The 26,459-nt window shown below is 41.8% G+C and overlaps 2 protein-coding genes across 5 annotated transcripts in view; one reads left to right on the top strand and one right to left on the bottom strand.

Annotated features, from left to right (window-relative positions):
- The window catches only part of OSBPL8 (oxysterol binding protein like 8), a 411,605-nt gene that overhangs the window by 59,689 nt on the left and 325,457 nt on the right, over positions 1 to 26,459 (bottom strand). For all 4 annotated transcript variants that reach the window (XM_073620008.1, XM_073620009.1, XM_073620010.1 and 1 more), the window contains 6 exons: positions 24,246 to 24,347; positions 21,491 to 21,694; positions 19,660 to 19,744; positions 9,437 to 9,608; positions 6,373 to 6,610; positions 1,322 to 1,506 (listed from right to left, as the gene is read on the bottom strand). In XM_073620008.1, coding sequence (XP_073476109.1) covers positions 1,322 to 1,506; positions 6,373 to 6,610; positions 9,437 to 9,608; positions 19,660 to 19,744; positions 21,491 to 21,694; positions 24,246 to 24,347 — 986 coding nt within the window. The remainder of the gene's footprint in view (positions 1 to 1,321; positions 1,507 to 6,372; positions 6,611 to 9,436; positions 9,609 to 19,659; positions 19,745 to 21,490; positions 21,695 to 24,245; positions 24,348 to 26,459) is intronic.
- Positions 17,590 to 18,080, top strand: LOC141132043 (protein transport protein Sec61 subunit beta). The gene has a single exon (XM_073620012.1). It carries the CDS (start codon positions 17,660 to 17,662, stop codon positions 17,948 to 17,950), a length of 291 nt encoding a protein of 96 aa, XP_073476113.1. The 5' UTR covers positions 17,590 to 17,659; the 3' UTR covers positions 17,951 to 18,080.

Here is a 26,459-nt window from a genome sequence, read left to right as displayed (position 1 = left end):
TGCTATCAGAATACAACGGAACAGCAAAATGGATTCCTCCATCCATTTTTCGTGTGATTAGCCTGCTACAACTATAACCTGTTACCAATCATATTTCCCCAATTTTGTACTGGTTCTTGCCCCTATGTTCTTGTTAAATGTTTTATAAACATTGTTTTTTACTCGAATTACAGAAATGTGCTCCTAAATGCCCCCAGTGCATAATAATCATGTACTAGCAGTGAATTCACAGCTACCAGATAAACTGCAGGATCAGTGCTACTTAAAATGCTTTTGTGTACACAAGGGGTCTATTCATAAGACATTAGTTGGACAAATGTCACACACATTTGTGCAGGCTGCATGAATTTTCCCTCTAATATCTGTAAAATGTTGATTGTCAGCCCCATCTGGCAGGTAAAATGCAGTATGGTTTTCTGAAATACCGCAATAAGAAAATATACCCCATGTTGGCCACTAGATTGAAGAAATGTATCTATTACAGAAATTATGGTCAGAATTTGTGCGGCCTGCAAGAATATTTGTGACATTCATCCAACAAATGTTTTCTACATACATCCCCAAGTGTTACACATAGGGAGAGATTTACTAAAAGTGGTGCATCTCTTCATAGTAACCAATCAGCTTCCAGGTTTTATTTTCAAAGCTTAATTGAACAAGCTGAAATTAGAAGCTGACTGGCTACTATGCACAGCTGCTCCAGTTATTTCAACCTGCATATTTTAATGTAGTCATAATAAAGCTGAATAATTTTTTACGTTTATTTGTTGTCTTTATACCTTATCTTTGGAGGTATATCTAAAGTCCCAATAAATCACATTCCTCTTTCTCTTATTACTACAGGGATGATACCTCCTAAAGATGTGATGTATTAAACATAAACACCCCTTGCCTCTTATCAATTTAGTATACAGTTTTAGTAAATCTCCCCCAACTTAGTCAACAACTTTACTATGAAGTAAAAATTTCAAACAAGTGACAGTTGAATGAATGAATAAATAAATAGTAAACTAGGGAAGGCTGTGCTTTGTAAAACACTGTCCAGAAAAGCATTATAATAAAAGATATGATGAGACCCCAGTGATTACATGCTATATCATGGGTGCTCAACCTGTGGCACTCCAGCTGTTGTAGAACTACAAGTCCCATCATGCCTCTGGGAGTTATGCTCATAACTGTCAGCGCCTTGCAATACTTCATGGGACTTGTAGTTCTGCAACAGCTGGAAGGTCACCCATGTGCTAGATGCTCTATATTTCCAAGAATTGCCTTGTTCCATTTCATTAACACTGACTGATAGAGAAGAACAAAGTTCACTCACTCAGACAGAAAGTCAGCATGATAGTAATAGTCTGAGAGCTTATCCAGGAATGAACGGGGTTCCAGTATGAAGGTGGGAAGCACCACTTTGGACAGGTCCATTCCCGGCCGCACCTGCTTCAGTAATGTCCAGATCAAACTTTTGTGCTCTTCTGAAACAGTTTCAGTCTGTGATGCTTCACCAGCCTTGAAAAAAATTAAAAAAATATAAAAATGTGAAAATGAAAAGGTCTACAAAGAACAATGCTACCACTCATGCAGCTTATTTACAAAATAACACGCACCTTTGCTTGCCTCACAACATGCACATATTTGGTATGAAAACAAAGAAAACTAATTACACCAAATACTACAAAGTTGTAGTTTTGTAAGTATGAGGGGAATTTACTAAGCATAGGGAGCAGATGTACATAGTAATCAATCAGTTTCTATTTTTCATTTTCAAAACTAAACAAGCAGAAGATATAAGCGGATTGGTTACTATACATACCTGTTCCAAATTTTGTCTGCTCCAGTTGTAGTAAAATACCACCACCCCACACAAAGCATTCTGGGGCAATGCTTTAGTCTGAAATCCACTCACCTTTTGCATTTTAGAGAATGTGCAGTAGTAAAGTGTTGTACTTGTGTAAGATCTTATCAAAGTTACAATACCACTTCTTGTTCAATTCCACTTTTTGCTCAAGAGTAGTTGAAGGAGAGATGGGGTGAGGAGAGAACAAGGTACCCCATTAGGTTGGGTGTACCTGGATCAGTCCCAGGGACAACTTGTAAGGGGCTTGTTTATAATTTACAAAACCACTATAATACTTGTGAACTGCAATCACTTTAGCTTTATTTACAGGTGCGTCCATACTGCCAGATATCTGTAGACTGCCACTGCCGCCCTACTGAAAATGCTATTTATTCAGCTGTCTCTCTTTTAATGCTCTCCGAGTTACTAACCTCAAACAAATATGAAATCAAAACATGTTAACTGCATACTTAGGCCTTATGCACACTGAGTATCAAATGCATCACTTTTAGGCTTCATTCTCATGAGGGGGATCTGCTGCCACGGAGTCCGCCAGCTCAGCGGGAGATCTCTCCGTTGATCTCCGCTGAGTCAGCGGATGACAGGTCCGTCTCTGCTCACTGAGCGGGGAGGGGCTTGTCGAGCGCCGCTGGTTGCTATGGAGAGATCGGACTAAAATGGACAGCATGTCCGTTTTCATCAGATCTCACCCGATCCGATCTGCCAGGGATGGATGCGAACGTAGATCTGATTTTAGCGGATCAGACCGGGTCGGATGTCAGCGGATATGTCACCGCTGACATCCGTCGCTCCATAGACTAGCATGCAGCGCCCGTTCAGGTCGGCCGACAAAACTGACAGGCGGAGCTGAACGGCCCGACAGTGTAAAGGCCTCTAGGGTGTTTTTTTTTTTTCCTGCCTCTAAACGCCCCTCCATATTTTGTCAATTGACGCATAGACGTTTACAGGCATTTAGAGGCAGGAGCGTTAAGAGGCAGAAACAAAAATCACTTACACATTTAGGAGAAGAGCAATTCTTTTGAAAAAATGCTTGATGTGCCTAAATGCAGTTTTAGTGCTAGTCAAGCTTTCATTCATTTCAATGGCCAGAATAATCTGGGCCAATTAAATAATGAATGCCCAAAATGCTTAATGTGCTAACACGCATCCTGCCAACAGAAAAGGCGTTCAGAAGAGCTGGGTAAACCCCCATTGTGCATGAGGCCTTAAAGTATAACTAAATGCAGACTTTTTTTTTTTTTTTTAGTTTTGGGTAGAGGGAAGATGGATTAGATCATCATAGCTGTCAGTTTTTTTTCTATGTCTGTGCCCCTGTTAGGGAGATTCGTCCTCTGTTTTGTTCTCTCATTTGTTCTGGTTACCACTATCATTGGAAGTCAAAGTAAAAGAAAATCCCAAATTTTGGGTTGTCCCCAGAAAAGTAATAGAGGAGAAATCTTACAATAGGGACACTAGTTCTGGTGACCTGGTGTCCCCAAGAGATTCCTTTAATTTGCAAGGATTTCCTCTCACTTTCTGTTTTGGCTAGGGACAGAAAGTGAAGGGAAATCTCCAGAGTGGGACAGAGGGCAAAAATAAATCTTACAGGGTTATAACCCACCCTTACCCTATTCAAAATGAAAAAAAAAAGGTTTGCCTATAGTTCTAATGTAATCTGGGACAGCAACATTAAAAGCATTTAAAGTAGTTGTAAACCTCAGGCATTAAATATGAACACAGCTTATCCCTCTATAGTGTGTACTTGTCTAAATCCAGAGCACCAAGTGTAATTTCTGTCTGCTGCTTTGTTCCTCTGCTATTAGTAGGAGTCACTTCTGACCAGTTTTCCTGACACCAAGAAAAAAAGGTGACGGGAGGAAGCTACAGCTTATTGACAGCCTCAGCTCTGTTCCTGTGTGCTTTGTAAAGGGGGGTGTGTCCCTTCCCTACAATCAGCTCTCAGAGCTCTCCTCATTGATGTAACGTCGGCTCTTGGCCCCCTACTTTTCAGAGCTGAGATATCCTGTGTAAATTCCACACTTCCAATGGATGTAGGGGGCAGATGGCTATAGATAAACATGTACAACTTGTGTAGGAGGATTTGTTGCATCCCTGTGTATCACCTGAGGAGAGTGCACTGCGTATGTGTATGGGTTTACAACCACTTTAAGCTACTGAACCAGTTTGGCAGCTGGACAACTTAAATTTACATAAGGGGGTCTGGAATGGCAGCCTACATATTTCTTTCAGTACATTTCCTTTAAACCTTAACTCCAGGATCCCAAATAAAAGCATTTTAGGCTACTTCATACCCTAATACTGACCAGAAATACCTTAAAGAGTAAACAACCCTTTAGTTTGTTAGAGATTTAGAGTTTAATATTATTTTAAGTGATAAAAAGTTTCTGAAACATATATAGAGTTATAATGTAATGATGTCAATTTTGAAGGTTACTTCATAGAGAGAAGTAATTTTGCTGTGTATGTATTTCTATTCTAAATTTTTATGTTAGTATGTTAGGAAGAGTTATGTATCTTACTACATCAAACCATATAAAGCAAGAATGGGTGTTACTCTGGTGAAGTGCCGACATAACTTTAGAAAATAGTATAAGAATACAAGGTTTAGAAGGTTAGTTAGGAAGAAAGAGGGAAGAAACCCTACACTATGGAGGACATAACATCTGTCATCTCTTTCTCCTTCTGATGATCTGAAGCCATACCATATATGCTACCATATGTCACTACGCAAGTCTTGTCTCGCTTTGTGAAGAATAAAGACTTTTTCTTAAAGTGTAAGTTCACCTTTACAGAAAAATCTGTAAGGTGAACTTACACAGGACCCCCACCTGGCCCGCCCCCCGCAGTCTCGCTGACCTGAATGGCGGCAATCGCCCGTTCTAAGCCCCGGTATAGCCGCCTCCTGTGTAAGTTCACCTTACAGATTTTTCTGTAAAGGTGAACTTACCCTTTAGGTATCCTACGAGCTAAGGATTTTTCAATTTCTACTATGAAACACATTTCTAACATAGTTCAGTTACATTTAAATGTTACCTTCTCCTGACCCCAGTCCTCCCTGCCAATCTTACACACTCGCCAGTAATATTGCCGATGAAGTAATTTAACAGCTAGTTAAAAATATCTGAGCTGGGCCTGCACATGCACTCTTAAGCCAGTTCTTTGGAAAGTATATACTCTATGAGAGCATGATTACAAACTTTTCATAATACTGGGTGGAGATTGCACCATAGGACTGAATGGAGAGCATAGAGTGACTGGGTGAGTGACTGGGTAGGGGCCTAAACGCAGAAAAAGGAACACCACACGTTTAAATACACCTTCATTTCTTTTCTTTTAAATAAGCTCCCATGGTACGAACTACCAGGTAGTACATTTTCTGCTGGTCTGGGGATGGGTACATACTGCAGAGTCACAGTATGTACCCACCGTTGAGAAGATCAAGATTGTTGTAAAAGACTGTTACATCTGCACAAGTGGGGCTTCTCTAAACTATACAGGAACAATCCCGATGGTAAGGAAGTTCATATTACATTACAGTTGTCTAGTCTTTCCAAGAGAATAAAAATGTCTGGTGAGATGTTTTATAACAGTAAAAAAAAATCTCACATCCGCCACTTGTACTTCTGAACATGTAGCATTGGTTATTACTCATGACCACTATGGTTTCTCATCTCTTGCTTGACTGTCACAATGTTTTCTAAACTTCAGTCAAAAAACAAGTCTGCCTATTTTTTTATTGTTCTTCTCATAACTCACAAACTTGATTCTGAAGTACAAAATGTTTCCTACCGTACAAACTGCAATTTAGTTACATATTCCAAGATCATACTCCTTTGATGTACTTTCATATAGAACTGCTAGTTTAAAGTAGAAATTAACAAATTGGAATGCCGAGCATGTACAGTAAGAGTTAGCAACACAAAACAATCTCCTGCGCTCGGGAGTTTGGTCAAATGAGTAGGAGGTGTAGCAAATCCTTATGAAAAAGCATACGGAATGTCGCAGGTCTTGCTGCCCTCCTCAGAACAATGGGTTTCCTTGGAACTGAAACATACAAAAAAAGAAGGGGGCGCACGACCTTGTGCATTGCCAATGATAAAATGTATTTATAAATTATAACAAGAATTATATTTTATAAATACATTTTATCATTGGTAATGCACACGGTCGGTGCGCCCTCCTTCTCTTTTTGTAAGCGTTAGCAGCAGGCAGGAAGGCTAAGGAAGTCTCTCTCATTTCAGTCCTTCTAGGCATGTGCCCTAATGTAAAAAAAGGAGTAGTAGGAGCAAGCAATTTATCTTACAGCAGGACCCAATCAGAATGTTTAAGTGAGATCTTATTCGTTATACAAAAAATATTCGTATCTACTGTAGCAGCAACTCATCCTGCAGAAAATACTCAGAATACAAGTTTCCAGGTTTACCAAGGCAAGCTGTTATCCTTGAAATATTGGAAAAAAACACTAAGCAAGCTCTTCTACAATGCAGATGGTGGCAACGGAAGCACTTTTTCCTCACCTCTCCCAATTCTTCATGGGACTCTTCCACATATGTCGTCTCCTTTAATATATCAATTGGTTCAGGGTCAATAAACGAGTCATCCTGTCTCTCTGAGGTGTCACTGTCACTCTCCTCACTTTTGCCAAGCCCATCATTGTCAGACTCCTCATGATCATGATCATTGTCTTTATCTGATTTGTCTGAATAAGTGTCTTGATCTTTAAAGTGTTGTCTTTCAATTTCACTGTCATTTAACCTGAAACAAATAACATACGATGTGATCAATTGTTCTTCTTACAACATGATGTGAACCCCCCCCCTGAAAAAATGACCCCTGTGACTGAAGATCTTGTCTGCAGAGCTGAAAAACGAAGATAACCAGGATAGGTCATATCTTTCCCTGGTTGACAAAAGATAAGATCTATTTGCTAGCTGGCTCATCCAGTTCTAAGCACTTGAAGTTGCTCTGAAATGTCCCTTCCATTTAATGATTTATGTACAACATAAAAAAATCATTCTGAAGACTGAAAACTTGGATTAGACACTTTTCAGACTACTAAAAATCTCTGCAACCAATGCTTACATCTTTGTTGCTGGCATTTTTCAATCTCATTGACAATCCAGTGATCTCTAGCAATGCGTAAACTAGTTTCATATTGACCAAATACCGGTTACTGCATGGGCAACTTCGGCAGGTATTAAACCTGAGAATCACTAACTGTTTAAATAATACTTAAGAACTACTTTTCCAGCTTAACAATGTATTTGACATGTTCATTTACCATTCATATTCATTTATGGTCATTTATGAATCAATTGATGTATAATCACCATTCCTGGATGGAAATGTTGAATTAAATGAGAAGTTCGGGATTTGAAGAAAAAAAAAAAAAACTCACCTAGGTGGATGCAGCATCGATCCAATGTTGTATCTGTCCCCTGCCGGCTCTAAGACTGAGAGCTGAGCGATCCAACACCGCTGATTGCTCAGTTCTCAGCATTCTGTGAGCAGAGACACAGGGTCTGTCAGTCTCTGGCTCTCTGCTCTGACTATATGGTCGGGATCCTTTCAGAGTCTGGACTGGAGCTAAAACATCAGCCAACGGGGGCTTCAGACCGCTATTGGCTGAAAATGGGTCACAGGAGTGCAGAACAAACTGCACTCCTGTGATCCATATAAGTAGAGCCAAAATAGCTTTGGCTATTCTTCTCCTTTAGGTTCTAATGGAAATGGATTCCTTTTTTAATGTGCTTAATTAAGCAACATCAAGATGAAAATAATCCTTTTGACAGTAAGTTAACGAGGTTTTGAACTGTGGAAGCTGAGCCCAAAAAAGCAAAGGATGAGTTAGCATTGCCTGTAGGTTACCCTGCAGCTGATCATTTTCACTAGTAGTGACTTATCATGCTTAGTTCTTTATTGTGTCACTGTGTGAAGGTAGTTAAGAGCAGGGAATAGTTTTCTCACTTCAGATCAGCCTCCTTGATGACTGGTGGGAAAATATTTAAGATGCAGCAGAAGAAGAGCGGTCTATCAGTTGCAGCTTCCTCTCCAGCAAGTAAAAGAGTGAACTGTACAGTGGTGGCATAACCAAGCCTTACTCCAGATCTCATGAGACTAGCAAGCAGAGGCAGCAGAGCCTTAGATCTCACCGTGAAGATATAAAACTATAAGGTTCAAGGCACCGGAGTGCCTAGGCACTGGAAGTGCAAGACTATTTTTCAGGAGGAATTCAAGACAAAGGGAAAATTTTTCGGGGGGGTGCATACGGACAATTAACATGTTCTAAACCAGCCTTTCTTACCTGTGGGGCTGCCTGAGGTCCTCAGGGATGCCGCGGGATCCTGGTAGAGAAATGCTGTCAGATGAGCCCAAGCTCCCGATCCCTAGCCGAACTATACATCGGTACTGTGAAGTTCAGTCCGACTCCGCAATGTGAAAGTAAAAGGGGGGGGGGGGGGTGTTCTGTGCTCTCTGCCTCCTCCTACAGTGTAGTACCTGGCTGTGGGAGGGAAGGTACTATACTACAACGTTGAACAAACTGCACTCCTGTGATCCATATAAGTAGAGCCCTAAAAAAGCAGTTCTGATAGTACAGGAATAGGGTGTCAGGATTAAAAGTAACATACATACGCGTACAAACACACACATACAGACACGTGTACACACACAGAGACACGTACACATGCATGCACCCGCACAGACCACATGTACACACACACACACACACACACACACACAGAGAGACACACACATGTATACAGCCCTCTCAAAAGTTGTAGTATAATACTTTTCAAGGGCACCCTAAATGGAAAAAGGTTGAAAAACACTGTTCTAGGCAATCCCTGCAGGAAAGAAAATCTTCATCTTTAGAGTTCTGTAGTAATATAGTGGCTGTTGGAAGGAACCACAACATCCAATGAGGGACACCCTATCTGACCATAACGTGTCCTCCAGATACCATGTCAGATAGCAACAGTAGCAGAGCTTTTTAACAGCTCTTCCTTCTTAACAGGGCATATTCAGGGTCCCATAATATGTACAGCTGCAGCTACACTTTAAAATGCTGCCTTGGCATGGCATTGAGACTTTACATCTTTGGAAATGTATGTATTAAAATGTAAAACTAGATCTGCAAATGATAAGCCTATCCCACACCCACCTAACAACTGTCCCCGTGTAACCCAAATCAAATCATTCCCTGCATCTATTAACCTTTGTACCACCACCCCCTCCTTTTAGAATGTAAGCTCTACGAGCAGGGCCCTCCTGTTCCTTCTGTATTGAACTGTACTGTAAATGTGCTGTCCCCCCTCTACATTGTAAAGCGCTGCGTAAACTGTTGGCGCTATATAAATCCTGTATAATAATAATGATAAATTCTCTAAGCTTATAACTTGGACATCTGCTTAATGTTATGCACCAAATTGGCTGCACTGAAAAGACTGCACTAATGATGTTTACTGAAAAAGCATCAATAACCTATTACATTATAAATTATTAAGGTAGATTAGATTCAGAACATATTGACTTTAGTTTTATTTTTAGAAAAGTAAAAGGACAGAGCTGGACAATACTTACTGGAAATTTTCATTGCTGTGCATGTTGTTTGCCCTTAGCAAGCCATAGAAGTTTACGTGGCTATTCTCATTAGAGGAGTTCAGGTCATGCTCTTTACCTTCCCTGATCATGGTGCGTTTCAGCAAACTGGAGCATTTTAGAGCCAGCTCTAGTGCATCCATCCAGCACCTTCCTAGCATAAAAAAACAGAGAGTGACAAAATCAGTATCACACCCTTACAATATGTAACAGCTTTTAGTGTATATTAAAGTGCTTTTAAAGGCAGAAAGTTTTTTATTTTACTGCATTCTATGCAGTAAGGTAAAAAACCTTCTGCATGCAGAACCCCTAAAAAATATCTGAGTCTGATCTCGATCCAGGGATGTGCACAAGAGCTGAAGCTTTCTCAGCTCTCTCACTCCTCATTGGCTCAGATACAGCAGTGGGAGCCATTGCAAGGGAGCAGGGTCTGAGCCCTGCTCTGTGTGTCTTATGGGAGGAGGATTGGGGCTGCTCTGAGCAAAACCATTGTACAGAGCAGGTAAGTATAACATGTTTGTTATTTTAATAAACAAACAAAGATTTACAATCACTAACTCTGTTTTTAACCTTAGAATAATGCTAAAAGCATGCACACCTGTAGAAAAACCTTTGGCCACTCCGGCTTTGATGCAGGGACTGGCTAAACCATTGTATTCTGGATCTGCTAACTGTGCAATTGAAGCACTGCTTCCACACAAACTAGATAGATTAATCACAACGAAACAAATTAAACTAAAACTACACTTTACATTTACATTTTAAACTAAAATTATCTGCAAGATAGTTTTACAAATTTGCATGGCCTTGATATAGCAGACACAAGAGTCAAATAACTAAAGTAGGGTTGCACCAATGCCAGTATTGGTAGCAGTGCTTGTACTCATGCAAATGCTCCAATGTCTAATCTGATACCTGGGCAGCCTCAGAGATGATCAGTGTGGCGGTGGGGGAGTTACAATCACTGATCTCCCTGTGTGGCTTTCAATAAAGCAGCTGACAGCCGCTTCTCCTCCTCTCCCTCACCGCACCGATCAACCCCGACTGTCCCCTGTATCCTCCTTTGGCTCCCCGGGTCCTCCTTCGGTCCCCCTCATCCCATATGTCATTTACTGGCTCCTTCCTTTTCTGATTGAGCAGAGTCAGTGATCATTGACTCTGTCCATTCATAACTGAGCACTATGTTTACAATGCTTCAGTTTATGAGTGGAGAGGAGCCTCCATCTCCTGTCCATTCATCTCCAGTGCAGCTGAGGCTGCAGAGAAAGAGACTGGGGAATCTGTGCCCTTGGTCCCTTTCCCTGTCTCAAAGGGGAGATGTCAGGGGTCTGTTTAGACCCCATATATCTCACCAAAGCCTACCCCCCCCCCCCCCCCAAAAAAGGGCTGATAAAAAATAAATAAAAACAACAAGTAAAAGAAAGAATCGTAATAAATATTTAAAAGTTAAATTGTGGACACTTACTTACACTGTCCACTCCCCCCCCCCCCCCCCCCAACAAAAGAAAGCATTGTAAGAAACAATAGCAAATATATATATATATATATATATATATATATATATATAAATTGTAAAAATTAATTAAAAAAAAATAAGCTGTAAAAAACGAAAAAATTAAAAAAATAAATTAAATAAAAATAACTTGTCCACGCCTCATCGGTGCCCATCAATGCCACCTATCAGTGCTGCATATTAGTGCCACTGTCACATGACATTAAAAAAAAAGCATTGGTAATCGGTATAGGCGAGTACTTGAAAAAAGTATCGGCACTTGTACTCGGTCTTAAAAAAGTGGCATCGATGCAACCCTAAACTAAAGCATAATGCATGTGCGGTTTTAACTATTCTGCATTATTCTTATTACTAAAAAAATGGTGAACTCAGTTTACTAGAGCATTTGTTTTCGCATCAAAATACTCTGTTGTGTTGAATTATCATTTTTCCTCAAGAGGTGAATAGTTAAAGCAGAGTAAATCCAAGAATAGGATAAAAATGAATAGCTCATTAACTGTTTCACGAGGAAAGAAAAACAAATCTTAACGCCTGAACCCAGTTTTGCAACTTTGGCATATGTTAGTAAAACTGTACACATTACAATCACTTGGTGTATCCAGATTAATTACACCTTGTTTTTCAGGACAAATTGGGCTTTAATTTGGTGATAAATGGTAATGGATCTCCTGGTTTTGTTTTATCAAAGAAAAACTAGCAAAAAAAGTAAAAAAAAACATATTTTTAAAACCTTAGCTGTATATTTTATGCCATACCATCACTCACCACCACAAAATGACTTAAAAAAAATATAAAATATTTTTCATGGAGTACGCAGCAATTCTATACGTGTAATTTTTTGTTGTTTGTATTTGTAGTAGGGCCCAGAAACAAGCATTTTGCTTATTTTTTTAACTTACCTAAAACACATTGATACCAACTATAAAACATGTTTCTAACCTATGCAAAATACACTGACCCTAACCTAGATCCAGCCCTGATCTAACTATTTTATCTTTAGTTTGTTTTTTCAGCAGACTATTTCATCACATACTTCTCCTCTAGAGAGGAGAAAAATATTAAATGCATCTTTTTCTTCTCAGTGAAGAAAGAGATGCAGGGGATTGGCTATCACGGTCATCATTTAAACGAGAGCTGGTGCATCGGCTACCAAAGGGTTAGTCTGAGTCTAGGTGCTGTCGGTGACAGCTCAGTCACACGTGCTCCCACCACAAAAGCAGGATGCACATTTACAGCATCACAAAAGAAAACCCACCTTCATGACAACACAAATATGTGTTATGCCAGCGAAAAAAGGAGTTATAGATAAAATCATACTTTTGACGCAGCGTTCACCTTCAGTTAACCACTTTCCATCCAGGCCAATTCTGGCACTTCACACCTACATGTAAAAATAATCATTTTTTTTTCTAAGACTCAGAACCCCCAAACATTATATATGTTTTCTTTAGGAGTTGTTGCAACTTTTTTTGTCACGCGGTATTTGCGCAGCGATTTTTCAAACTTTTTTTGGGGAAGAAAAACAGTTTCATGAATTAAAAAAACACAACAAAAAAAACAAAACAGTAAAGTTAGCCCAATTTTTTTGTATAATGTGAAAGATGATGTTACACCTAGATACCTAACATGTCACGCTTTAAAATTGCGCACAGTCGTGGAATAGCGCCAAACTTTGGTACCTAAAAATCTCCATAGGCGCCGCTTTGACATTTTTTACAGGTTACCTGTTTAGAGTTAAAGGAGGTCTCGGGCTAGAATTGTTTTTGCTCTAAAGCATGCGGCAATACCTCACATGTGTGATTAGAATGCTGTTTACATATGTGGGCGCGACTTAGGTATGCGTTCACTTCTGTGCGCGAGCACGCGGGGTGGGGGCGCTTTAAATTATTTATTATTATTTATTTTACGTTTTTTTTTTTTACACTTTCTCTTTTTTAAAAAAAAAAATTGATCACTTTTATTCCAATTACAATGAATGTAAACATCCATTATAATAGGAATAGTGCATGGCAGGTCCTCTTTATGGAGAGATGTGGGGTCAATAAGACCCCACATCTCTCCTTCAGGCTGGAAAGGCTGAGATCAAAAAATAAAAATAAACTCTCTCTGCCTTTCCAGCTGCATCCCCGGCATTGTTTACTTCCGCTGGCCCGGACGTGACATCATTTTGTTGTGCCTGGGCCGCCGAGGGTCAGAGATGAATGGGCACCATCTGGTCACCGGAAATCTCTATGCTAAACTTCCAGTGGCCACCGATTCATTCTCCGGCTCGCCGATCACAGGGGCAAGCTGGGAGAAGCACCGTAGAACGGCGGGAGGGGCCACCTGTAAGAACGATCAAGTGGCTGAACTGCTACTATGATTGTTCTTACAGTGCACAGAATTGCTGGCAGAAAAAGATGATATCTGGATGATGCCTGTAGATGCAGGCATCATTCAGATATCTCCACTCAAAGTCCAGGATGTCATATGACGGCCTATAGGCGGGAAGTGGTTAAGAGATTTCCCCTGCATTACTTTTTTCTGCCACTAGATATCCCCAGTCTGATAGTCAGCATCATTCAACAAACTTCTAGCCTGTTACTGGACAGTAAAATACAGAGCAGCACAGCAGTGAACTCAGAATGCCTCTTTTTAGCACATGCATGGATTTGTTCCTTGTACTGCTTCTTTCTCTCACACTTCACCCCAGCTGTACAGGGACTGCTACAATGCCAAATTTCACATACTACATGCATAATAGTTCAAGCTGAACTTAGGAAAAGTAAAAAGTCTTTAGTCCTCAAATATCTGTATTTAAAGTGATTGTAAAGTTATTTTTTTTTTTAATAACAAACATGTCGTACTTACCTGCTCTGTGCAATGGTTTTGCACAGTGCAGCACTGATCCTCCTCTTCTCGGATCCCCTACCGCAGCTCTCGGCTTCTCCTCTTCACTGAACACAATGGGGGCGGGATATTACATGTAGAATAACTGAGGCTTCACCTCCCTCTTATTCTTATGCCGCGTACAGACGATCGGACATTCCGACTACAAAATCCTGCATTTATTTCCGCTGGATGTTGGCTCAAACTTGTCTTGCATACATATGGTCGCAAAAATGTTGTCGGAAATTCCGATTGCCAAGAACACGGTGACATACAACACATACGACGAGCTGAGAAAAATGAAGTTGAATAGCCAGTGCAGCTCTTCTGCTTCATTCCGAGCATGCATGGAATTTTGTGCGTCGGAATGGTGTACACACGATTGGAATTTACGACAACAGATTTTGTTGTCAGAAAATTTGAGATCCAGCTCTCAAATTTTTGTTGTCGGAAATGCCGACAACAAATGTCCAATGGAGCCTACACATGGTCGGAATGTCCGACAACAAGCTCCCATCGAACATTTGTTGTCGGAAATTCCGACCGTGTGTACGGGGCATAAGACACAAGCTGGAGGGGTGTGAGTGGAAGATGTCTGCCCACACCACGATATTTCCACAAAAGACTAAAGATTGCATTTCAATATATATATTTGTATGAGAGTTTAAAACAGTTTATGGATATTATTTCTTTTTTACTATACATTCCAAAGGCTGTTTTTTTTTTATTTTTAACATGTGAGACCAGCAACAGAGGACTAGACGCTCCTCCTGCTTATGTTTTCCTGCAGACAGGCTGGGAACAAGCTGGGTCATGTGACTTCTGTATATCGATTAGGAAAAAGGTACTTCGATTTTTTTTTTTTTAAATAATTACAGTGCCATCATCCACATAAAGAAATAGAAGGGACAATGTAAATTAAAATGCTTAGTATCACTTTAACTATCCCTTGGGGGTGACATTCAGAAAGAGACAGCAAACAGTGCAATAATTCATGGCGACTAATCAGAACCAATATTTTACTAATCTAACCGTAGCTAACAAAAACCTAATTGATTGCTAGGGGTTACTGCATTATAATATGCAGGGAGGTTAGCATCATTAGGTGACATCTGGTTCTGGATTACGGAATTCCACTCTCATAGTAGTCAAAATCGCCTCCAAACTAGGATGTGATTATTAATAAAAAATGCCCTGAAAATATTTTTTACAAGCTCCGTTGGTGTAGAGGAGTTAAAGTATTTTGTTTGCTGGCACAATGGCATTTTCTGCTGCCTCACCCACGTCTGCTGCATGCCACAGAGCAGCTATGCAAAACCCAGGAATGTTATTCCACATTAACACTCTAAATACCAAGGGACTATGAACAGTTGCTACAAGGGTGAAACAATCTATCCATTCTATCCTTATTACTTGGACAATTTAATCTTAATTTGCAGAACACGGTTTCATGTGTCACTTTGGGTATTGTGGAACAGTCAAACTTCCTTCTAAATTAGCATACTGATTCAAGAAAGCATGAGTGTCTTAACGTGGAGTTTCACCCAAAAGTGGAACTTCCGCTTTAAGCACTCCTCGACCCCTTACATGCCACATTTGGCATGTCATTTTTTTGGGGGGGTGGTGGTGGGGGGGGGGGGTTGTCGTTTACTTGGTTTTGACAGGTACTTCATGTCCCACTTCCGCCTTTTGTCGCTTGGCCGCCTAGGCGACTTCTCCTCTCCCCTTAGGCGGTCCCTCCCTTTCTGCAATCTTCTGGGACACGTCACAGGTCCCAGAAGATTGCCTGGCCACTAGGAGAGCGCAGTGCAACTCGCGCATGCGCGCCCGGCTGTGAAGCTGCAAGCTGTCACAGCCCAGCGCCCACAGTTGCAATGATTGCGCCATGGAGAGGAGGGGGAGCGGAGCAAGGCTTCAGGCAGCTGGATCGCTGGACTGTGGGACAGGTGAGTGTTTATTAAAAGTCAGCAGCTACACTTTTAATAAACTGAAAAAAGACTGGAACTCTGCTTTAAGGTTTCACAGACGTATAATATAAACTGGTCTAAAAAGAATCTTGTACAGTGAAAACAGAAAAAGATTGTCTGAAAGAAAGCTACTGCACTCCTTTACCCCATAAGTTTCCTCACATATCACTGATTTATTAACACTAGGTGTCACATCACTTCCTCAAATTCAATCTATCCAAAACCAAGCTTATAATATCCCCCCCCCCCCCCCCCACATGCCTCGTCTCCTGACTCCTCTGTCAAGATCTATGCTACAACTATCAGTCCATCCCCACATGCCAAGGTGCTAGGGGTAACCCTGGACTCTGAACTGTCCCTTTCAGGCCACATCCAATCCCTGTCCAAACCACGTCTCCGCAACCTCTCCAGAATATGCCCCCTTTTAACCAATGACACCACAAAGCTTCTAATTCACTCCAGTGGCGGCTGGTGCTCAAAATTTTTTTTTTGGGGGGGGGGGGGGGGGGGCACAAATGCACTAAAAAATTCTAAAAAATACTGAAACAAGAACATCAATTGCAGCCACTGTGCCCATCAGATGCAGCCAACTGTGCCCAGCAAATGCAGCCAACTGTGCCCAGCAAATGCAGCCACTGTGCCCAGCAAATGCAGCCAACTGTGCCCAGCAAATGCAGCCAACTGTGCCCAGCAAATGCAGCCAACTGTGCCCAGCAAATGCAGCCAACTCCGCCCAGCAAATGCAGCCAACTCCGCCCAGCAAATGCAGCCAACTCCGCCCAGCAAATGCAGCCAACTCCGCCCAGCAAATGCAGCCAACTCCGCCCAGCAAATGCACCCAACTCCGCCCAGCAAATGCACCCAACTCCGCCCAGCAAATGCACCCAACTCCGCCCAGCAAATGCACCCAACTCCGCCCAGCAAATGCACCCAACTCCGCCCAGCCAGCAAATGCACCCAACTCCGCCCAGCCAGCAAATGCAGCCAACTGTGCCCAGCCAGCAAATGCAGCCAACTGTGCCCATCAAATGCAGCCAGCTGTGCCCCATTAAATGCAGCCAGCTGTGCCCCATTAAATGCAGCCAGCTGTGCCCCATCAAATGCAGCCAGCTGTGCCCCATCAAATGCAGCCAGCTGTGCCCCATCAAATGCAGCCAGCTGTGCCCCATCAAATGCAGCCAGCTGTGCCCCATCAAATGCAGCCAAATGTGCCCTATCAATTGCAACCTCTGTACCCATAATATGCAGCCACTGTGCCCAGCAAATGTAGCCAACTGTGCCCCATCAAGTGCAGCCTCTGTGCTCATAATACGCAGCCCCTGTGCCCACCCCGCCCACCAGCTGTCTGTCCGGCACTTACCCCATCTTGGTGGCAGGTCAGGCAGCGAGCTGTAGTATGGGTAGCGTGGCGATGGCCCGTGTCCTCAGTGTGCATCTTCTTCCTGTTCTGCTAGGCGGCCAATGGGTTAGCCTTCAGCCAATCAGGTGACCGGTATTACATACACGCCTCCTGATTGGCTGAGGGGCGGTTCTGTGTTAGCAAAGCAAATATTAATTTCACGACACTACCTGCCTGGAGTTTGCATGTTTTCCCCATGCCTGCATGGGTTTCCTCTGGGTACTCCGGTTTCCTCCCACACTCCAAACACATGCTGGTAGGCTTAATTGGCTTCTATCTAAATTTGCCCCAGCATATGAATGTGAGTTAGGGACCTTAGATTGTAAGCTCCTTGAGGGTAGGGACCGATGTGAATGTACAATGTATATGTAAAGCGCTGCATAAATTGACGGGACTATTTGTAACGAAGCCGAGCGGAGTATTCGTGTGTGTAGTAGGCTCATTCACCTCTCAGCAACATGCCTGGCCCTGCAGCAAGTTCCACCAATGTTGGTGCCTCTAGTCGATCACCAAGTAAAGCAGTTTCCCCAAGAGCAGCAGGATCTACTGTGAGACAAAGAAAAACTACAAGCAGTGGTGCAAGAAGTGCTGGACGGACCACATCTGCTGGCACAGGAGGCATGTGGCGATTCTATACAGAGGACTCTCCAGGTCTTAAAGTAGGGCCTGTTCCAGTACTGGTGATGAGTCTACTTTTTATTGCTTCTGTGTTCATGCTTCACATCTGGGGTAAATACACACGTTCTTAAACGTCTGCGCTCAAGGCTACTTTGGACCAAATAAGCTTTGGACTTCTTCAGAGAACTACCATCTTGCATTTAAGTGTAGACCTAACTTGTGGTTTTGGCAAACTTTTAAAATATCAATTTTGTAAATAAATTGACAGGACTATATAAGCACCCTAAATAATAATAATAATTTGCTTTGCTAACACACCTGGGTGGACTGCGAGCGCAATGGTTTGCGCTCGTAGTTCACCCTTTTTTAAGCCTATTAGAGCTTATGGATCTAATCTGGTACTTCAAAAACAGTGCCCCCCCCCCCCCCACTGTAATTCAGGCGCCTGGCATCCATAAAGGGGCCGGACGACTGAATAGGGGGTTGCTACAGTGCCCATGGATAGATTCATGCAATGCATAAATCTATTCTTACTACACAGAGGGGGTGGCTGGAGAGAGGGGGCGGCTCCCGTGCGCCCTTAATGGACGCACCGCCACTGATTCACTGCCTGGTTATCTCTCACCTGGACTACTGCAACTCCCTCCTCACTGGATTACCTATACATAGGCTATCCTCCATTTAGTTCATTATGAATGCTGCTACCAGACTCATCCACCTTACCAACCGTTCTGTGTCTAGTGCCCCTCTCTGCCAATCCCACCACTGGCTTCCGCTTACCCATAAAATAAATGAAATTTAAAGTACTAACAAAGCCATCCACAACAAATATCATCCAAACTGCTCTCTTTGGTCCTTCTGCTTTGTAGCCCCCTTGTCACCTCCTCCCATGCACACCTCCAGAACTTCTCCAATCCTTTGGAACTTCGTACCCCAATCTGTCCGACTATCTCCATAATCTATCCATCTTTAGACAATCCCTAAAAACACTTTCTCCATCATGGAACATGGTTATCTTCATTTCACACATAACTATTCTGCATTTGAATGTTCAGCCTTTGTGCAAATGTATATTCAAATGTATAGACATACTATGTGGCATAAGTAATGAGGTTTCTCCATGAACTTCCCCTGCTTCACAAAGCAACTATAAAATGGAACTGTAAAAATCTGAATTTTACAATCTATCATTTATTTTAAAGTAAAGGGAATGGATTACCTTAAAGTGGTTGTACACCCATTGTTTTAATACAAAAAAATGAATATCTCCTAAACCTGTATGGTTTAGGAGATATTCACTTTGCATGCAGCCGCTGACGTCAGCGGTGCATGCGATGTGAAGGCATAGGTGAAGGTCCGGCAGACGCTGCCGAACCTTGCCAGGAAGACTTCCGCGCGCATGCGCGGACGTGACATAATCGCAGTTCCGGCCACTCACAGCGCCGGAGCCGCGAACCCAGAAGAAAAGCCAAGGGCAAAACGTCAGCTCCCTCGGCGTGGACTGGGATCAGATGCTGACGCCTCATTCTAAGGTGAATATTTCATAATGAGCTAGTATGCACTGCATTCTAGCTCGTTTTGCCTTTACCTTACAGTTTTTTTTTTCTTGTGCAGGTATACAAATGATTTAACAATATAAGGTGATCTATTCCTTGTTACACCCTACATACAGATCACAATATCCATTTCCTTTGAAATAATATGATTCTAAATAAATCCTGCGTTGGCAGCTGTGAAGGTACAAATGTGAGCAGCTGGTATTGACTTAGAGCAAACATAGTACAGAACAGCCTTTATTTCAAGTCTTGCCTTGTAACCACAAGAAAAAAATTGTATTTACCGTCTGATTCTGACGCAGCTCTAATAATCAAGTAACTGCCTGGAAGAGGCTGAGTAATGGATCCAACAGCTTCACCTTTAGGACCCTTAAAAGAAGTGAAGAAAAGGAAAATATATTCAGTATGTTAACAGGAACCATCCTAAAAGGTTGACTGCAGAAAAAAAAACATATGAAGTTCTCTTACAGAGGAACTTCCGCCCACTGCCTCTACCGATAGCGCTGGTTACCTAATGCAGAACAGGGGAAGCTTCTTTGGAGCTGGGTTTGTTTCTGGTTCAGACCTACCTCCCTCTAACATGGTAAGGAAGACATATGGTAACACACAGGCTCTAATTTAACAAATTATTTCACATGTGTATTACTGTGGGAGGCATACACAAATCAGCTATAGCAGTATGACCACCCACCATAACCGAGGCGAATCGAGGCATGGACTCCACTAGACCTCTGAAAGTATATTTTGGCATCTGGCACCAAGCCATCAGTAGAAGAAAGTCCTGTAAGTTGCAAAGTAGGGCCTCCATTAACTGGACTTGGTTTTTCCAGCACATCCTACAGATGCTCAATTGGATTGAAGAATTTGGAGGATCTCAAACCTATTGTGTTCCTCAAACCATTCTTCAACTCATCAGGCCAGGACACCTTCTTCCATTGGTCTGGTTCTGATGCTCATATGCTTATTGTAAGTGCTTTTGGCTGTGAACACAGGTGAGCATGGGCACCCTGACCAGTCTCTGGCTATGCAGACCCATATGCAACAAACTGTGATGCACCGTGTTCTGACACCTATTTGAAACATTAACTTTTTCAGCAATTTGAGCTAGAGTAGCTCTTCTATTGGATTGGACTACACAGGCCAGACTTGTTCCCCATGTGCATCAATGATCCTTTGACACCCATGACCCTATCGCCAGTTTTCCTTTCTTGGACCGCTTTTGGTAGGTCCTGTCCACTGCAGACCAGGACCACCCTACACAAGAGTTGCCGTTTTGGAGATGCTCTGATCCAATCATCTAGCCATTACAATTTGGCCCTTGTCAAAGTCGCTTGAATCCTTACACTTGCCCATTTTTTCTGCTTTCAACACTTCAACTTCAAGGACAACATGTTAATTTGCTGCCTAATATATCCCACCCATTTTCAGGTACCACTGCAATCAGATAATCAATGTTATTCACTTTAGCTGTCAGTAGTCATAATGTTATTGCTGATGGGATTTACGTACCCCATAAAGAGAAAGCATTTTTTTTTTGTTATAAATCGGTCAATCTTCATGAAGTTGTACTGGAGTAATGCTTTGTGTTCTTCCTGATCTTGTACTGGTGTTACGTGGTGTTCCTGATCTTGTATTATGGCATGTGGTCTTTCTGATACTGTACTGGTGTTATAATATGTGGTCTGACACTGTACTGGGGTTATTATATGTAGGGATTCTGACATTGTACTGTTATGTGGTCTTCTGGATACTGTATGTGAGCCTGCTGATATTGTACTGGAATTGTTACTATGTTTTTTGGACACTGTACTTGGGTTCTACTAAGTGGTCTTTCTCATAACAAAATCGGACTATATTATGTGATCTTTCTAATACTGCACTGGATTTAAGCTACGTGATCTTTCTCATATGGTACTGGTGTTATTCTGTGATCTTTCTGACACTATACTGGGGTTACGCTAATTGGTCTTTCTGATATTGTACTGGGGTTATGCTAAGTGGTCTTTATGATGTTGTACTGGGGTTATACTATAGAGCATGTGGTCCATAACATTTAGAATGCCATTACACATTATAAGAATGCAGTATGCAGAATAGTAGTAAGAGATATTTTACCTTAACAGCCCAGATTGACTGTTCCAGTGGGTGGAAAAGTTTAAAGCAGAATCCATCCTTCTTAGATGGCCTCTCTATGATTTCACAGGCATTCAGTAGAACTGTGCCTACCCACTGTCCATTTTTTGGGGTTTTATAGATTAACAAGACTCCTGGTTTTAACACACACCACAGTTTTGTCCAGCTTTTTAATGTCCCTCTAATCTGTAAATAAACATGCAACACATTAAGGTGAAAACCACTTCTGATAAAATACACTACATACAATTTTTACACAAGCATTACTGTAATACTATAAAAAATTGTCTTTGTGGTTCATTTTGCTGCCAGCTACAATTTTCTAAAGCTGACGAAAAATGTAAAATATAGTTTTCTTGTGTTAATGCACAGAACTCCACAGAAATGCTTCCTACTCATGTGAAATGAGGTCCCCAACAGTGTTTCTCTTATTACATCACCGGGACTCATGTGATTACATTAGAAGACCCATCCTCTCAGTGCTTAGGAAGTAGGAAGTGGCTGCAGGAAGTGATTGGAATCCATTTATGTTTCGTTTCAATACAAACAGCAGCATGTAGGCCTCAGCAACCACAGCAGGCTGGTTTTTCTCCCTCAGTAAAAGGGGGAACCATACTTAAAATAAGGCCATCCAATCACTACAACAGTTAACATTGCGTACCATTTTTAGAATAACTAAGATGTAAGGTCCCTTTCACACGGGTGCCTCCGTGAATCGGGATCCACTTGCTCAGCGGGAAATCTCTCCGCTGATCCCCGCTGAGCATGCGGATAACAGGTCCGTGTCAGCTCTGCTATGCAGAGTGGACAGGAACAAAGCCCACTCTCGTCCATGGGGCAATCAGATGGCAACAGACCACCTGTTCGGTTTCCATCTGAATCGCCAGGCGGATGGGGAATAGGTCCCCCAACAGTCTGTTTTTGGTGGACAGGATCGGATGGAGGCGGATCGGATGAAATTGGATCGGATGATATCCGCCACTCCATACAAGAGACTGGAGGGTTTGATCAGGTTAGTCTGAAAAACTGCCTGTGTGAAAGGGGCCTAATACTAATGACTGAATACCCAAACTGCAGCTACATCTGATTGGATGCCACTGCTGTTCAGCAATTTTCTGTCTGGCTCCTTTGATAATTCAATTGAAGGATGGCGAGTGGGAGGGTGGCAAAAGGACCACCTATATAGCCAATTTCAGCCACTTCATCAGTATTCACATTGTGTATGGAAAGCTTTAAAGTCAATTTAAATGTAAAATACAACAGGTTTACACAGCTCTTACAAAATGAGACAGATTTTCACTCAAAACAGATGGACAATTACGAAGTGGTCAAGGGCAGGTTTTACTTTGTCACAGTTCTATTTTAGAACAGCTTAGGGGGCATATATAAATAAAGCTGCCTAAATATGATGAATTTTGTCTATTTTTATTTAGCATTGCCTAGCTGTGTGACAGAATTGATAAATATCCAACACAGTAATTAATTGCTCAGTTACTTCTTGGTCAGTGAAATTGCATGGCTATTGGACATGGTATCTTTTAGATGTCATGGGAATGCATACCTCAGCATCACTTAGTTAGCACAATAATGAAAAGCTTGTCTGAGAGAAATATGGAGGCTTAAATGGCATCCCAAAGTATCTTGCCAACAGACATGCAGCTACCTGATAGGTACATGCACCTTTTTTTGGTGCATTAGGCAGCCCAATCGAACTGGTCTTAATGCAACGCACATGTGCTAACGTACCACAATAGTGTGAATGGGCCTTAAAGTGTTAGGACCCATTGACATCTATATGTTGTGGCACTGCATAATAACACTCGAGCATTACTGCAACACACCTAATCTTTGTGTGGTGCATTGCGGTACCAACTCACGACACACCACAGTGCACCACAAAGTACATACTGTACGTTGTGGTGCATGATTTACTATAAAAAAAATCAGTTGTTCGCAACATATTTATATGAATTCATGGGAGTAACCACAACGAGTAGCAGGGGGAGGGAGAATTCAACCCACCCACCTGGAAATATTATCAAAGTGGCATTTCAACACATGGGCCACTTGAAAAGCATAGAGCCTCTTCTTTCAGTTTTGACTTTGTACTGACAGTGGAATTTTAAAAACCAACGTGTCTGCTGAAAGCATTAATATGACAACAAGAACGCATCGGTCACTAGAAGAATAGCTGATGCATGCATGCCTGCATATATTGTATTCGTGTTTCAAAATCTGGCCATAACCCTTCATGGGGTAAGGACAAAGGAAAACAAGAAATGGAAATGCTTATGAATTTTATAGATAACATTGTTTAAAACACTTCAAAAGGAAGATGACAGATCTGCCTGTCCTTGTGGCAATGTCAATTCCGCTGAAGCCAAGGCAACTTTTTTTTCAATAAATTCAGGAAATGAACTATGTCACATGCACATATAAAGACTTTCTACATGGAAAAGGGAATACAATTTAATCAGTTACACAGGTGCTGTTAATGCTCTTAAAGCATATACAAGCCTTATAAAAATACTTTCTATCTACAAACTTTTAAACTCTGTAGCAATACTTGGTACATCACTTGAAAAAAAAGAAATAGACTTGTGTGGCTGGACTAACAGCAGTAAGGAACTGTGAAGAGGACTCCAGTAGAAGTGACTTCAAACTCTTTGGCAAATGCCATCATTGTGAATGTATGAACTTATATGTAGGAATAACTAGCATCATCTGTAGCTCTCACCTTTAACCAGTCTGCCATGACAATAACTGATGGATCTGTGATTGTACTGAGCAATTCTTTAGTGGCCCTCTTCTTCTCTTCCCTGTAATTTTTCTTTTGCACCTGAAAGGACAGAATAAACACATTACACTAATGCAGATAACAGGAGGTTTTCATGTGGAAAACACTTATCAGTTTCCAGTCTGCCTATTCTGACCTTGGGCAAACCTAGTTATCAAAGTCAAGGTTGGAAAAAGTTGACAAAGTAGAACTAAGAACAGTGGGTGACTGCTTATCATATAACAGAGAAGGAAGTAACAAGCACTCAGAAATGCATTTTCATAATTTATTCAAAACAAATAATTTAAGACAGCCCTTAAATTTAAGACTTTAGGGCTTTGCAGGGTCCCCTTCCTCAAGGTGACACAGTGACAGAGTAAGGCTTCATGTACATGGGTCGTTTTTACAAACTCTGCTGAACGATTTAACTTGACAGATAGTAACCCACGTTTAAAAAGTCCGCTTTGCCGCGTTTACATGTCACGTTTTGCATTTAGAAGCGTTTTCAATTTTTTTTTTTTTTTTTTCAATAGCCAAAAATGAAAAACGCCTGTCAAAGCAATGTGGCTAAATGCGAGTTATTGCATTTAGAAGCGTTTAGCACTTGAAATGCCAGTAAACTCAGCTTCTGAACGCATTTTTTTGCGTTCCAAGAAATGCCTCTAAACTCAACTGCCTAGAAACAACTGTAAATGACCCTGTGTACATGGACAGATAATATAACAGAGGAGAGTTCAGGGGGAGAACTCCCACCTGCTCCTAAACATCTGTTTACCAGCACCAGTGTACATGAGGACTTAGACCCCATTCACACAGGGGCAACACGACTTGCAGGTCGCCTCAGCGGGGCGACCTGCAAACGACTGCCTGAGCGACTTGCAAAATGACTTCTGTATAGAAGTCTATGCAAGTCGCCCCAAGTCGCCCCCGAAGTCGTACAGGAACCTTTTTCTAAGTCGGAGCGACTTGCGTCGCTCCCCTTAGAACAGTTCCATAGCACAGAACGGGAGGCGACTTGTCAGGCGACTAGGTCGCCTGACAAGTCGTCCCTGTGTGAATGGGCTCTTAGGCTTTTATTGCTTATTTACATATCTAAATCTAAATGCTGGTGTCTATGGATGACTATGTAATGCCTTCATTTATGCAGTAGAGGAATCAGAGTAACCACCCTAGGACAGGAGTTGTGCTACTGGCTGGATGATGAGGTGAAAATAAAGCTGGTCCTACATTATACAATTTTCTTATTCCATTTCCTTTAGATTTACCTTCACCTATGTAATGTAAGGGCCTGCCTGATTGCATACGAATTGAAAGTGTTTAGGTATGACCTCGTATTATATGGTTTTAGTAAATCTAAAGGAAAATTGTACAAGAAAATTGTATAATGTATGGCCAGCCTAAAGGAAACAAAAAGCTTAAAGAAAACTAATACAGCCACCATCTAAGGACTGGTAAGCTGCAATATGTTACATATATTTCAAAAACACATTTTTCCACTTGTGAGGTTGCTCTTAATGACATTATGTGGAGATAAAAAAGGAACTGCCTTCAGGCCCCTTTCAGGAGGAGCAGACTGTCAAGCGGATATGCCTGCTCAGCGGGGGATCTTTCCGCTTATTCCCGCTGAGCAGGTGGATGACAGGTCCGTGCCTGCTCTGCAATGTACATGGACACAGCGTGCTGTTCTCTATTGGGCGGTCAGATGGAACCAGACTGGCAGTCCGTTTCCATCTGTCTGTCATCCAATCTGATAGATGGATGGAGAATGTATCCTCATCTGTCTGTAGCAGACCTGATCGGATTGGATGCTGGCGGGAGTCAGCAGACACATGTTCGCTCACATCCATCACTCCATAGAGAACAATGGGTGGTCCAATCTGGTCCACACGAAAAAGCAGACAGGCAGACCCGATTGGTCCACTAGTGTGAAAGGGGCCTTAATCTTAACATAAAAGACAACACTGAAAACATAATAGCAATAATATTGTTACAATTTATTTATAACAATGCCTGAAATAAAGGTTCTCAGGCTTCATCTCATAACAGGCGCTTTTGTCAGCATGACTGCAACAAAGGCTGCAACCTGACTGTCAAAATGACAGCTGGTGCTACTGATTTCTGACAGCTCTGGAGAAAAAGGCAGAGGAAGAAGACCAGGGTGTACAAAGTAAGGCC

This window comes from Aquarana catesbeiana, linkage group LG03 (genome assembly GCF_042186555.1).
Source record: "Aquarana catesbeiana isolate 2022-GZ linkage group LG03, ASM4218655v1, whole genome shotgun sequence".
NCBI classification, from domain to species: Eukaryota; Metazoa; Chordata; class Amphibia; order Anura; family Ranidae; genus Aquarana; species Aquarana catesbeiana.
Note: the sequence above shows the minus strand (reverse complement) of the source record. Positions and strands in the feature narration are given on the sequence as shown.